The sequence below is a fragment of the Mobula hypostoma genome, chromosome 1 (assembly GCF_963921235.1).
Source record: "Mobula hypostoma chromosome 1, sMobHyp1.1, whole genome shotgun sequence".
NCBI classification, from domain to species: Eukaryota; Metazoa; Chordata; class Chondrichthyes; order Myliobatiformes; family Myliobatidae; genus Mobula; species Mobula hypostoma.
Window position 1 is genome coordinate 25872993 of NC_086097.1, and position 14177 is coordinate 25887169.

Consider the following 14177-nt stretch of genomic DNA (forward strand, 5'->3'; position numbering starts at 1 on the left):
GGAGTCAGGATGTTATGGTGAAATTGTATAAGACGTTGGTGAGGCCTAATCTGGAGTATTGTGTCCAGTTTAGGTCACCTACCTACAGGAAAGATGTAAGTAAGATTTAAAAAGTACAGAGAAAACTTGCAAGGATTTTGCAGGGACTGGAGGACCCAAGTTGATAACACACAGGAGCAGAATTAGGCCATTCAGCCCATCGAGTCTGCTCCGCCATTCTATCATGGCTGATCCTGGATCCGACTCAACCCCATACACCTGCCTTCTCACCATAATCTTTGATGCCCTGACCGATCAGGAAATGATCAACTTCCACCTTAAGTACGGTATACGCACAAACTTGGCCTCCACCACAGTCTGTGGCAAAGCATTCCACAGATTTACTACTCTTTGGTTAAAAAAATTCCTCCTTACTTCTGTTCTAAAGGGTCGCCCCTCAATTTTGAAGCTGTGGCCTCCAGTTCTGGATCCCTCACCATAGGAAACATCCTCTCCACATCCACACTGTCTAGTCCTTTCAACATTCGGTAAGTTTCAATGAGATCCCCCGCATTCTTCTAAATTCCAGTGAGTACAGGCCCATAGCTGCCAAACACTGCTCGTATGTTAACCCCTTCATTCCCGGAATCATCCTCATGAACTTCCTCTGGATTCTCTGCAATGACAACACATCCTTTCTGAGATATGGGGCCCAAGACTGTTGACAGTACTCTCAAGTGTGACCTGACTAGTGTGTTATAAAGGCTCAGCACTATCTCCTTGTTTTTATATTCTATTCCCCTTGAAATAAACACTAATATTGCATTTCCCTTCTTTACCACAGACTTAACCTGTAAATTAACCTTCTGGAAGTCTTGCATGAGGACTCCTAAGTCCCTCTGCACCTCTGACGTTTGAACCTTCTCCCCATTTAGACAATAGTGCGCACTGTTGTTCCCTTTACCAAAATGCATTATCATGTATTTCCCAACACTTTATTCCATCTGACACTCCTTTGCCCATTCTTCCAGTTTGTCTACATCCTGCTGCAATTGAATTGCTTCCTCAGCACTATCTACCCCTCCACCTATCTTCGTATCAGCTGCAAACTTTACCCCAAGGCCATCAATTCCATTATCTAAATCACTAACAAACAATGTGAAAAGCAGTGGTCCCAATACTGACCTCTGAGGAACACCACTAGTCACTGGCAGCCAACCAGACATTCCTTGGAAAATAGAAGATTGAGAGGAGATTTGATCAAGGAATACAAAATATTATGAGGGGTATAGATAAGGTAAATGCAAGCAGGCTTTTTCCACTGAGGTTGGGTAAGATTACAACTAGAGGTCAATGGTTGCTGAGTCTCTGGCGATGATCTTTGCATCATCAGTGGGGACGGGAGAGGTTCCGGAGGATTGAAGGGTTGCAGATGTTGTTCCTTTATTTAAGAAAGGGAGTAGAGATAGCCCAGGAAATAATAGACCAGTGAGTCTTTCTTCAGTGGTTGGTAAGTTGATGGAGAAGATCCTGAGAGGCAGGATTTATGAACATTTGGAGAGGTATAATATGATTAGGAATAGGCAGCATGGCTTTGTCAAGGGTAGGTCGTGCCTTACGATCCTGATTGAATTTTTTTTTAAATATAATTTTTATTGAATTTTCAAAAAGAATACATGAAAAGATAAAATCTACCCACCCCCCCTCCCCTTAACCCTCCCCCCCCCCCATATATATAGTCCTACCTAAAAGAAAGAAAGAGAAAAAAAAAGAAGAGCCGCCTGGGTATTGGAAGGTTTCCACATGCTCCATGGGATTCAAAATAAATTTGGTATAATTATTCGTTATTTTCCCCAAGTAACCAAATTCTTTGTCGGAGCACTTAAATATGACATTCTATCTTTTGTAAATAAGGGCGCCAAATATTCAAGAATGTTAGATAATTATCTCTTAAATTATAAGTAATTTTTTCAAGTGGAATAGAACTAGCCATTTCATTATTCCAACGATCCATACTTAAATAAGAATCAGCAAGTAACTGCTATAGTCTTCTTAGCTACTGCCAATGCAATTTTTATAAATTCTTTCTGATATTTATTCAATTTAAGTTTCGGTTTTATCCCTTCAATATCACCTAATAGAAATAATACAGGGTTATGTGGAAGTTGAATTCCAGTAATTTGTTCCAATAAGACTCTTAAATTTATCCAAAAGGGTTGAATTTTAAAACAAGACCAAGTAGAATGTAAAAAAGTACCAATTTCTTGATTACACCGAAAACATTTATCAGATAGATTTGAATTTAATCTATTTATTTTTTGTGGTGTAATATATAACCAGATGAGATGCACCCCAGGCTACTGTGGGAGGCGAGGTAGGAAATTGCTGATTCTCTGGCAATGATCTTTGCATCATCAATGGGGATAATGGGAAATAATAGACCAGTGAGTCTTACTTCAGTGGTTGGTAAGTTGATGGAGAAGATCCTGAGAGGCAGGATTTATGAACATTTGGTGAGGTATAATATGATTAGGAATAGTCAGCATGGCTTTGTGAAAGGCAGGTCGTGCCTTACGAGCCTGATTGAATTTTTTGAGGATGTGACTAAACACATTGATGAAGGAAGGGCAGTAGATGTAGTATATGGATTTCAGCAAGGCATTTGATAGGTACCCCATACAAGGCTTATTGAGAAAGTAAGGAGGCATGGGATCCAAGGGGACATTGCTTTGTGGATCCACAACTGGCTTGCCCACGCAAAGTGGTTGTAGTCAGATCATATTCTGCATGGAGGTCGGTGACCAGTGGTGTGCCTCAGGGATCTGTTCTGGGACCCTTACTCTCCATGATTTTTATAAATGACCTGGATGAGGAAGTGGAGGGATGGGTTAGTAAGTTTGCTGATGACACAAAGGTTGGGGGTGTTGTGGATAGTGTGGAGGGCTGTCAGAGGTTACAGCGGGACATTGATAGGATGCAAAACTGGGCTGAGAAGTGGCAGATGGAGTTCAACCGAGATAAGTGTGAAGTGGTTCATTTTAGTAGGTCAAATATGATGGCAGAATATAGTATTAATGGTAAGACTCTTGGCAGTGTGGAGGATCAGAGGGATCTTGGGGTTCAAGTCCATAGGATGCTCAAAGCAGCTGCGCAGCTTGACTCTGTGGTTAAAAAGGTGTACGGTGTATTGGCCTTCATCAGTCGTAGAATTGAATTTAATGTTGCAGCTATATAGGACCCTGGTCAGACCCCACTTGGAGCGCTGTGCTCAGTTCTGGTCACCTCACTACAGGAAGGATCTGGAAACCATAGAAAGGGTGCAGGGGAGATTTACAAGAATGTTGCCTGGATTGGGGAGCATTCCTTATGAAAACAGGTAGTGAACTCAGCCTTTTTTCCTTGGAGTGACAGAGGATGAGAGGTGACCTGATAGAGTTGTATAAGGTGATGAGAGGCATTGATCGTGTGGATAGTCAGAGGCTTTTTCCCGGGGCTGAAATGGTTGCCACAAGAGGACGCAGGTTTAAGGTGCTGGGGAGTAGGTACCCAGATGTCAGGGGTAAGTTTTTTTACACAGAGAGTGGTGAGTGCGTGGAATGGGCTGCCGGCAACGGTGGTGGAGGCGGATACGATAGGGTCTTTTAAGAGACTTTTGGATAGGTACATGGAGCTTAGAAAAATAGAGGGCTATGGGTAAACCTAGTAACTTCTAAGGTAGGGACATGTTCGGCACAACTTTGTGGGCCGAAGGGCCTGTATTGTGCTGCAGGTTTTCTGTGTTTCTATGTTAAGGGTGAAAGGTGAAATGTTTAAAGGCAACATTAGGGGGAACTTTTTCCACTCAAAAGGTGGTGAGTGTGGAATGAGCCGCCAGCGCAAGTGTTGGATATGGGGTCAATTTCAACAGGTAAGAGAAATTTGGATAGGTGTATTCTACAAACATGGAGAGTGACGTAGTTAATTCAGAAACAAAGGTTCTGAACTTAAAGAGGGGTAACTTTGAAGGTATGAGACATGAATTAGCTAAGATAGACTGGCAAATGACACTTCAAGGATTGACGGTGGATATGCAATGGCAGGCATTTAAAGGTTGCATGGATGAACTACAACAATTGTTCATCCCAGTTTGGCAAAAGAATAAATCAAGGAAGGTAGTGCACCCGTGGCTGACAAGAGAAATTAGGGATAGTATCAATTCCAAAGAAGTAGCATACAAATTAGCCAGAGAAAGTGGCTCACCTGAGGACTGGGAGAAATTCAGAGTTCAGCAGAGGAGGACAAAGGGCTTAATTAGGAAGGGGAAAAAAGATTATGAGAGAAAACTGGCAGAGAACATAAAAACGGACTGTAAAAGCTTTTATAGATATGTAAAAAGGAAAAGACTGATAAAGACAAATGTAGGTCCCCTGCAAACAGAAACAGGTGAATTGATTATGGGGAGCAAGGACATGGCAGACCAATTGAATAATTACTTTGGTTCTGTCTTCACTAAGGAGGACATAAATAATCTTCCAGAAATAGTAAGGGACAGAGGGTCCAGTGAGATGGAGGAACTGAGCGAAATACATGTTAGTAGGGAAGTGGTGTTAGGTAAATTGAAGGGATTGAAGGCAGATAAATCCCCAGGGCCAGATGGTCTGCATCCCAGAGTGCTTAAGGAAGTGGCCCAAGAAATAGTGGATGCATTAGTGATAATTTTTCAAAACTCGTTAGATTCTGGACTAGTTCCTGAGGATTGGAGGGTGGCTAATGTAACCCCACTTTTTAAAAAAGGAGGGAGCGAGAAACCGGGGAATTATAGGCCGGTTAGCCTAACGTCGGTGGTGGGGAAACTGCTGGAGTCAGTTATCAAGGATGTGATAACAGCACATTTGGAAAGCGGTGAAATGATCGGACAAAGTCAGCATGGATTTGTGAAAGGAAAATCATGTCTGACGAATCTCATAGAATTTTTTGAGGATGTAACTAGTAGAGTGGATAGGGGAGAACCAGTGGATGTGGTATATTTGGATTTTCAAAAGGCTTTTGACAAGGTCCCACATAGGAGATTAGTGTGCAAACTTAAAGCACACGGTATTGGGGGTAAGGTATTGGTGTGGGTGGAGAATTGGTTAGCAGACAGGAAGCAAAGAGTGGGAATAAACGGGACCTTTTCAGAATGGCAGGCGGTGACTAGTGGGGTACCGCAAGGCTCAGTGCTGGGACCCCAGTTGTTTACAATATATATTAATGACTTGGATGAGGGAATTAAATGCAGCATCTCCAAGTTTGCGGATGACACGAAGCTGGGTGGCAGTGTTAGCAGTGAGGAGGATGCTAAGAGGATGCAGGGTGACTTGGATAGGTTGGGTGAGTGGGCAAACTCATGGCAGATGCAATTTAATGTGGATAAATGTGAAGTTATCCACTTTGGTGGCAAAAATAGGAAAACAGATTATTATCTGAATGGTGGCCGATTAGGAAAAGGGGAGGTGCAACGAGACCTGGGTGTCATTATACACCAGTCATTGAAAGTGGGCATGCAGGTACAGCAGGCGGTGAAAAAGGCGAACGGTATGCTGGCATTTATAGCGAGAGGATTCGAGTACAGGAGCAGGGAGGTACTACTGCAGTTGTACAAGGCCTTGGTGAGACCACACCTGGAGTATTGTGTGCAGTTTTGGTCCCCTAATCTGAGGAAAGACATCTTTGCCATAGAGGGAGTACAAAGAAGGTTCACCAGATTGATTCCTGGGATGGCAGGTCTTTCATATGAAGAAAGACTGGATGAACTGGGCTTGTACTCGTTGGAATTTAGAAGATTGAGGGGGGATCTGATTGAAACGTATAAGATCCTAAAGGGATTGGACAGGCTAGATGCAGGAAGATTGTTCCCGATGTTGGGGAGGTCTAGAACGAGGGGTCACAGTTTGAGGATAGAGGGGAAGCCTTTTAGGACCGAGGTTAGGAAAAACTTCTTCACACAGAGAGTGGTGAATCTGTGGAATTCTCTGCCACAGCAAACTGTTGAGGCCAGTTCATTAGCTATGTTTAAAAGGAAGTTAGATATGGCCCTTGTGGCTACAGGGGTCAGGGGGTATGGAGGGAAGGCTGGGTTCTGAGTTGGATGATCAGCCATGATCATAATAAATGGCGGTGCAGGCTCGAAGGGCCGAATGGCCTACTCCTGCACCTATTTTCTATGTTTCTATGTCTTTGGCTGAGAGAGGTGTGGAGGGATATGGTACTGTTGCAGGTTGATGGGACAAGGCCGATTAATGGTTCAGCACAGTGTAGGTGGGCCAAAAAGCCTTTTTCTGTGCTATAGTGTTCTAAGAATCCATCACTAACATATGTCATGAGTTTTGTTTATTTGCAGCAGCAGTACAATAAAATATACAATGAATTCTAATTTAAAAGAATTATGAAGATAAATACATAGTGCAAAAAAGGGAGCTGAAATAGTGAGGTAGTGTTCATGGTTTTGTGATGTATGCGGAGATCTGATGGCAGAGGTGAAGAAGCCGTTTGTAAAACATTGAGTGTGTGTCTTCAGGATCCTGATGCCAGTAGTGGGAAGAGGGCACGTGCTGGGTGTCTTTAATGCTGGACGTAGCCTTTTGAGGTACAGTACTGGCTAATGAAGGTGTCCTGGATGCTGGTGGTGCTAGTGCCTGTGATACAGCCGGTTGAGTCGATATCCCTCTGCAGCTTTTTCTGATCCATTGCAGCAATGTGGTGGCTTCTCCACGCCAGACAGTGATGCACCCAGTTAGAGTGCTCTCCTGTCCATGGAACATCTGTAGAAATTTGCTGGAGTCTTTGCTGACATACCAAATTTTCTCATGCTCCTAATGAAATAAACCAGGTGACATGTGCTCTTCATAATTGTATCAATATGGGAGCTCAGAATAGAGATGTTGGCTTCCAGGAACTTGAATCTGCTCACCCTTTCCACTGTTAAACCCTCGATCAGGACTGGTGTGTGTTCCCTCGACTCCCCTTTCCTGAAGCCATATTCAATTCCTTTGTCCTACTGACGATGAGGGCAAGGTTATTGTTGCAATGCCATTCAATCAGCCTATATACCTCACGCCTTTCCCCCTCCTCTTCACCAGCTGAGATACCTTCTGAAATTTTTAGGGTCCAGCTGCCATGTTCCATCAGACTGGAAAAAACAGGAACCTCTGTAGTGTATCTGTGCTGACCTCTGACCTTAGTGTCATCTTTCTGACCAATCACAAGATCTTCCAAATCCCTTACTGTCCAAAACTCCTATCAATCTCAGCCTTGCTCATTTGGCGTACTCTACCCGAGAGGGTTGTAGAGGTTCAGTGGCTGAGAATATTCTGGATAGAGGTTAATATTAAACACGAGATTCTACAGATGCCAGAAATCTTAAGCAACATACGTAAAATGCTGGAAGAACTCAGCAGGTCAAGCAGCATCTGTGGAGAGGAATTAACACTTGACATTTATGGCCAAAGTCCTTCATCGGGACTGGACAGAAAGGGGGCAGAAGCCAGAATAAGAAGGTGGGGGGAGGGGAAGGAGGACAAGCTGGCAGGTGATAGGTGAGACCAGGTGAGGGGGGGGAAGGTGGGTGGGTGGGGGTAGTAGGATGAAGTAAGAAGCTGGAAAGTGATGGGTGGAAGAGGTATAGGGAACCCTGCCCCCAGTCCCAGGTCTCAACGCTGTCCCCTCACCCTCAACCCCACCTTTACCTTACCATCCCTTTATCAACACTTCCTTGGTCACCAGCACCCTCCATAATGGTGGAAGGTCACCGAGGATATTGTTTCTCAATTCCTGCAAGAGGAACAGTGACCAAGGATGGAAGAAGTTCAGGACTTGCTGAGGGCCACATCAACCATACCAGCTAACACGTGAGTTTCCATGCCAATGGAAGCAACCACTCAGAATCAGAATCAGGTTTATTATCACCGGCATGTGACGTGAAATTTGTTAACTTAGTAGCAGCAATCAGAATCAGAATCAGGTTTATTATCACCGGCATGTGACGTGAAATTTGTTAACTTAGTAGCAGCAATCAGAATCAGAATCAGGTTTATTATCACCGGCATGTGACGTGAAATTTGTTAACTTAGTAGCAGCAGTTCAATGCAATACATAATCTAGCAGAGAGAAAAAAAATAAATAAACAAGTAAATCAATTATATATAATGAATAGATTTTTTTAAATGTGCAAAAACAGAAATACTGTTACTTTTTTAAAAAAATAAGGTAGTATCCAAAGCTTCAATGTCCATTTAGGAATCTGGTGGCAGAGGAGAAGGAACTGTTCCTGAATTGCTGAGTGTGTACCTTCTACCTGATGGTAACAGTGAGAAAAGGACATGCCCTGGGTGCTGGAGCTCCTTAATACCGGACGCTGCCTTTCTGAGACACCGTTCCCTAAAGGTATCCTCGGTACTTTATAGGCTAATGCCCAAGATGGAGCTGATTAGATTTACAACCTTCTGCAGCTTCTTTTGGTCCTGTGCAGTAGCCCCTCCATACCAGACAGTGATGCAGCCTGTCAGAATGCTCTCCTCAGTGAGGGGGTGACGTGGTCCTGATGTGAGTAGAGCTGCTGCCTTAGATCTCCAGCGACTCCGGTTTGATCCTGACCTCAGGTGCTGTGTGGAGTTTGCACGTTCTCCCTGTGACTGCCTGGGTTTATTCCCTCATCCCAAAAACACGCGGTGGGCAGGTGTAATTGTTCTCCATAAATTACGCCTTGTGTGTAGCTGAGTGGAAGAACCTGGACAGTGATGAGAGGAAAGTAGGGAGTGAAAATAGGATCAGTGTAGGGTTGGTGAGCATTGGAGCGGACTCACTGGGTGGACTCTGTACTGGATGTCTCCATGAACATAGAACAATACCATACAGTGCGGGCCCTGTGGTTCACGATGTCATGTCGATCAATATAAACCTACTGCACGATCAATCTTACTCTTCCCTCCTTCGCAGTTCATAACTCTCCATTTTTTGAGACCCATGTCCCTGTTGTATCAGCCTCTTGTGTCATTCCCTGACTGACTCTTGACAACTCCCCTGAACTTTCCTTCAGTCAGCTTTCATGAACTTTAGGTCTGAATGTTATTTGTTTACTTTTTATTGTTTGCACACAATTTGTTCTTTTTTTTTGCACATTGGCGGATTGTCGGTCTTTTTTAATGGGTTCTATTGAGTTTCTTTGTTTCTGTGGCTGCCTGTAAGAAGACGAATTGAACATAGTATACGTAAGTTTGATAATAAATATACTTTGAACTTTAATAAATGTCATTGTTGTTGGCCATTGTCACCCAGGGGAAAAGATGCTAACTATCTACTCTATCAATGTTTCCGATGATCTTATACACCCTCTATCAAGTCACCAAGTAACTCTCCTTTGCACGCCCTCTAAAACTTCTGCATCCTTCCTATAATGAAGGGACCAGAAATGAGTGCAATACTCCAAGTGTGGTCTAAACAGAGTGTTATGGAGCTGCAATATTACCTTGCAGCTCTTGCGCTCAGGGCCCCCAATCAGTGAAGGCCAGCACACCACATGCCTTCTTAACCTTCCTATCAACTTGCATATCAACTCTAAGGGATTTATGGACATGAACCTCAAGCTCCCTCTGTTCCTCCACACTGCTAAGAATCATACTATCAACCTTCTGCTCTGCCTTCACGGGAATGGAGGAGTTAATATATGAGGAGCGTTTGATGCCTCTGAAACTGTACTCACTGGAGTTTAGAAGAATGAAGTGGAGAAGGGATCTCGTTGAAACCTATGGAATATTGAAAGGCCTAGAGAGAGTGGATGTGGGAAGGATGTTACCAATAGTCGGAGAGACTAGGATCAGATGGCACAGCCTCAGAATAGGAGGATATCCCTTCGGAACAGAGATGAGGGTGAATTTAATTAGCCAGAGGGTGCTAAATCTGTGCAATTCCTTGCCACATACAACTGTGGAGACCAAGACATTGGGTTCTTGATTAGTAAGATTATCAAGTACAGGGAGATGGCAGGAGAATGGGGTTAAGAGGGATAATAAATCAGCCACAATGGAATGGCAGAACACACTCAACAGGGCCAAATGGCTTAGTTCTGTTCCTATGTATTATGGTCTTCTAGTTTGGTCTTCCAATCTTACAATTGGAATCCTCTTTCCAACAAAATAGTGATGATGAAATGCCTGTCCTGTTTTGATTTCCTTCAGCATGATTTTCTAAGGGTTTGATGTTCCAAGACTAACGTGCATCTTCCTGATCCTCAGTTTACCCTACAGGCTTCTGGAGTCCCTGATGTGCAACCAGACCCTTGGCCATGGTTTCCGAAGGAGAAGGTCCTTCACCTTGTACGAAGGGGCCTTTTACCAGGACTACACAGAGGGTAACACAGACAAACACAGCCCTCAGCCGGGCCTGAAACACCAAGATTTCCACAGCAATTCCCACTATTACGTGTTCTTCGAGGAACAAGGAGATGGAGATGTTGGCTTTGGTCAGGAGCTGAAGAACCCTCAGGAAGACCACATGCAAGCTTTTGACAGCCATTATGACTACATGGTGTGTGGAGGTGGTGAGGAGATTGTCTGCCGGCCAGAACCAGATGAGTTCAATCCCTGCGAGGACATTATGGGTTACAACTCTTTACGGGCTATTGTATGGTTTGTTAATCTGTTGGCTATAGCAGGGAACATCTTTGTTCTCCTCATTCTGCTCACCAGCCACTACAAGCTGACAGTGCCCAGGTTCCTGATGTGTAATCTGGCCTTCGCAGACTTCTGCATGGGCGTCTACCTGCTCCAGATCGCTTCGGTGGACCTCTACACCAGGAGCGAGTACTACAACTATGCCATCGACTGGCAGACAGGTGCTGGCTGCAACTCGGCCGGCTTCTTCAGCGTCTTCGCCAGCGAGTTCTCAGTCTACACGCTCACCGCCATCACGGTGGAGCGCTGGTACACCATCAACTTTGCCATGCGCCTGGACCGGAAAGTACGGCTGCGCCACGCTGCTGCCATTGTGGCCGGGGGCTGGCTGCTGTGCGGCGCGCTGGCCGTCCTCCCCATAGTGGGGGTCAGCAGCTACATCAAGGTCAGCATCTGCCTGCCGATGGACACGGGGACCCTGCTGGCCCAGGGCTATGTGGTCCTGGTGCTCTTACTCAACATTGTGGCCTTTATGGTCATCTGTGCCTGTTACGTGAAGATCTACCTCAGAGTGAAGAGCCCCCACTACAAAGCCGGAGGCAAGGACACCAGAATCGCCAAGAGGATGGCGGTGTTGATCTTCACTGACTTTACCTGCATGGCCCCCATCTCTTTCTACGCGCTCTCGGCCATCTTGCACAAGCCCCTGATCACGGTGACCAACTCCAAGATACTGCTGGTTCTCTTCTACCCACTCAACTCCTGCGCCAACCCCTTCCTCTACGCCATCTTCACCAGGGCCTTCCGCAGGGACGTCTTCGTCCTGCTGAGCAGGGTGGGCCTCTGCCGGCAGCGGGCGCAGCTCTACCAGGGGCAGGCCGTCCCCGGTGGGAAGAACGGCTCCTCCTCCAGCCGCGACCGCGCGTCCTGCAGCCTCCGCCGATACCGTGGCAACTGCCAGCAAGTGGCGGCAGCCAGCCGAGGTTGCCGAGAGACCGAACTGTGAGAGTGGACAGCTCATCAAACAAACCTTGTGGAATGCACTGATGTTTATACTTGCCATGAGGAGGTTCAGTTACCCCCACCTAGTGCTCGGTCCAAATGGTGCATTGAGGTGAGCCATTAACAGCAGCCCAGGGGGAAAGTGGGTCTAATTCAACTTAGAATGAGGAATCACAGTACTGTTTCTTCACCAATATATTTAAGTTTATTCACTAACAAAAATACATAGAATAATCAGAGGTTTACAAAGCTACTTGCAATTCCATATTAAACTATGATTATTATTATCTGTAAATCATTCAGCCCCTTCAGGGCCCACCACTCTCAGAACTCCCCACTGTGTCCATAGAGACTGTGTGCTCTTTCGTCAAGAAGCCTGGGGCACGGAGGTAACCCCAAAAGAGGGACAGGCAGTCGGGTCAGACGGAGCCCTCAACTGCCCACTGCCCGGACCCGTGAATGGCCAGCTTGGTCACCCCAGCTGCACGCAGACCACCAGATTCCTCGAGTGACCTAGCCATCTCTAGCGGGTGCCCGGTCAGGGGCATGCGGCTGAAGTGTAGGCAGAACTTGAGGAGCAGCCCCGTCCACCGCGGTCCTGTTTCCAGAGCCCCACAGCAACCGCTGCTGCAGTTTAGTCTAGAATTGGACCGCCCGTTCCATAGTAATTGGCTTATAATACAGAAAGTTTTTTTATTGCGTGCCATCCATACAGATCATACTAAGCATAAGTACATCGCAGTTCGTCCAAATGGAAGAGCAATAACGGAATGGAGAATATAGTGATACACAGACTGCACAGTGCGGGGAGCCAAATAAAGTGCAAAGGCCACAACAAAGTAAACTGAGAGACCAGGGGTTTATATTTACTATATAAGAGGTCCTTTCATAGCATCCAGAACATTACAGCACAGTACAGGCCCTTTGACCCACAATGTTGTGCTGAAGTACTCCATCACCAGTCTAACCTTCCCCTTCCACATACTGTGAGTCCTCTATTTTTCTATCATCCACGTGCCTACCTGAGAGTTTTGTAAGTGACCCTAATGTATGTGCCTCTCCCACCACCCCGGCAGGGTGTTCCACACACTCAACAGTCTCTGTGTAAGAAACCTACCTCTGTCATCGCCCCTATACTTTCCTCCAATCACCTTAAAGTTATCTCCTCCTGTATAAGGCGTTTCCACCCTGGGAAAAGTCTCTCTGTCCACTTGATCTATGCTTTTCATCATCTCGTACACCTCTCATCCAAAGAGAAAAGCCCTAGCTTGCTCAATCTGTCCTTCCTAGGAAGCTTTCCGGGAACATAGTTACAGGGAGAACGTACAAACTCCTTACAGACTGGGGCAGGAATTGGACCCTGATTTTACAGCAGGTGCAGTAAGGTGTTGCATTAATGGCTTTGTTACCATGCCGCCTACTAATAAGCCCTGGTTTGAGCTGAGACTGGGGAGCAATTGCCTCGTTAACTGAGTCACTTATCTCTTCTAATACCCAGCCAGTTACAGTTTGTAACACATCTTGTCCACAGATGAAATAAAATTGCTCTGCTTGCACGAAGCCTTTGCCAACGGTTGCAATTCAACTTTAAAGATTAGTTTTAGTTGTCACATGTTCAAAGTAAATTTATTGTCAAAGTAGTATGTCACCATATACAACTCTGAGATCCATGCAGGCATTCACAGTAGAACAGAAATGCAGTAGAATTAATTAAACTACACACAAAGACTGACAAAGTGAAAAAGAAGACAAACTGGAAATGCAAAAAAAAAACCCAGGTAATAATAGATAAATAATACTAAGAACATGAGTTGTGGTTCTATAGGTTGTGGAATCAATTCAGCGTTGAGGTGAGTGAAGTTATCCACTCTGGTTCAGGAGCCTGATGGTTGAGAGGCAGTAACTGTTCCTGAACCTGGTGGTGTGGGACCTGAGGCTCTCGTACCCACTTCCCAATGGCAGCAGCGAGAAGAGAGCATGGCCTGGATGGTGGGGGCCCTTGATGCTGCTTTCTTGTGCAGCACTCTTTGTAAATATTCTTAATGGTGGGGAGGGCTTTTCCTGTGATGGACTGGCCTGTGTCCACTGCAAGCTTTTCTGTTCTTGGGTGTTGATATTTCCGTAGCAGGCAGTCCATTCTCTCCACTGTGCATCTATTGTGGTTTGTCAAAGTGTAAGATGATGTGCTGAATATCGCAAACTTAGAAAGTAAAGGTGCTGCCGTGCATTCTTCGTAACAAGAAAGCAGCATCAAGGGCCTCCACCATCCAGGCCATGCTCTCTTCGCGCTGCTGCCATCGGGAAGGAGGTACGAGAGCCTCAGGTCCCACACCACCAGATTCAGGAACAGTTACTGCCCCTCAACCATCAGGCTCCTGAACCAGTGGATAACTTCACTCACCTCAAAGCTGAATTGATTCCACAACCCATAGAACTAGAATTCATGTTCTTAGTATTATTTATTTATTATTATTTGGAGGGTTTTTTTGCATTTGCAGTTTGTCTTTTTCACTTTGTCAGTCTTTGTGTGTAGTTTAATTGATTCTACTGCATTCCTCTGTTCTACTGTGA

The 14177-nt window shown here is 45.3% G+C and overlaps 1 protein-coding gene across 1 annotated transcript in view; it reads left to right on the forward strand.

Moving 5' to 3' along the window:
• tshr (thyroid stimulating hormone receptor) overlaps positions 1-11610 on the forward strand; it is an 88945-nt gene extending 77335 nt beyond the window's left edge. Inside the window, exon 10 of the mRNA XM_063059112.1 lies at positions 10227-11610. Within this exon, the coding sequence (XP_062915182.1) occupies positions 10227-11610 (1384 nt within the window). The remainder of the gene's footprint in view (positions 1-10226) is intronic.
• Positions 11611-14177: the final 2567 nt, after the last annotated feature.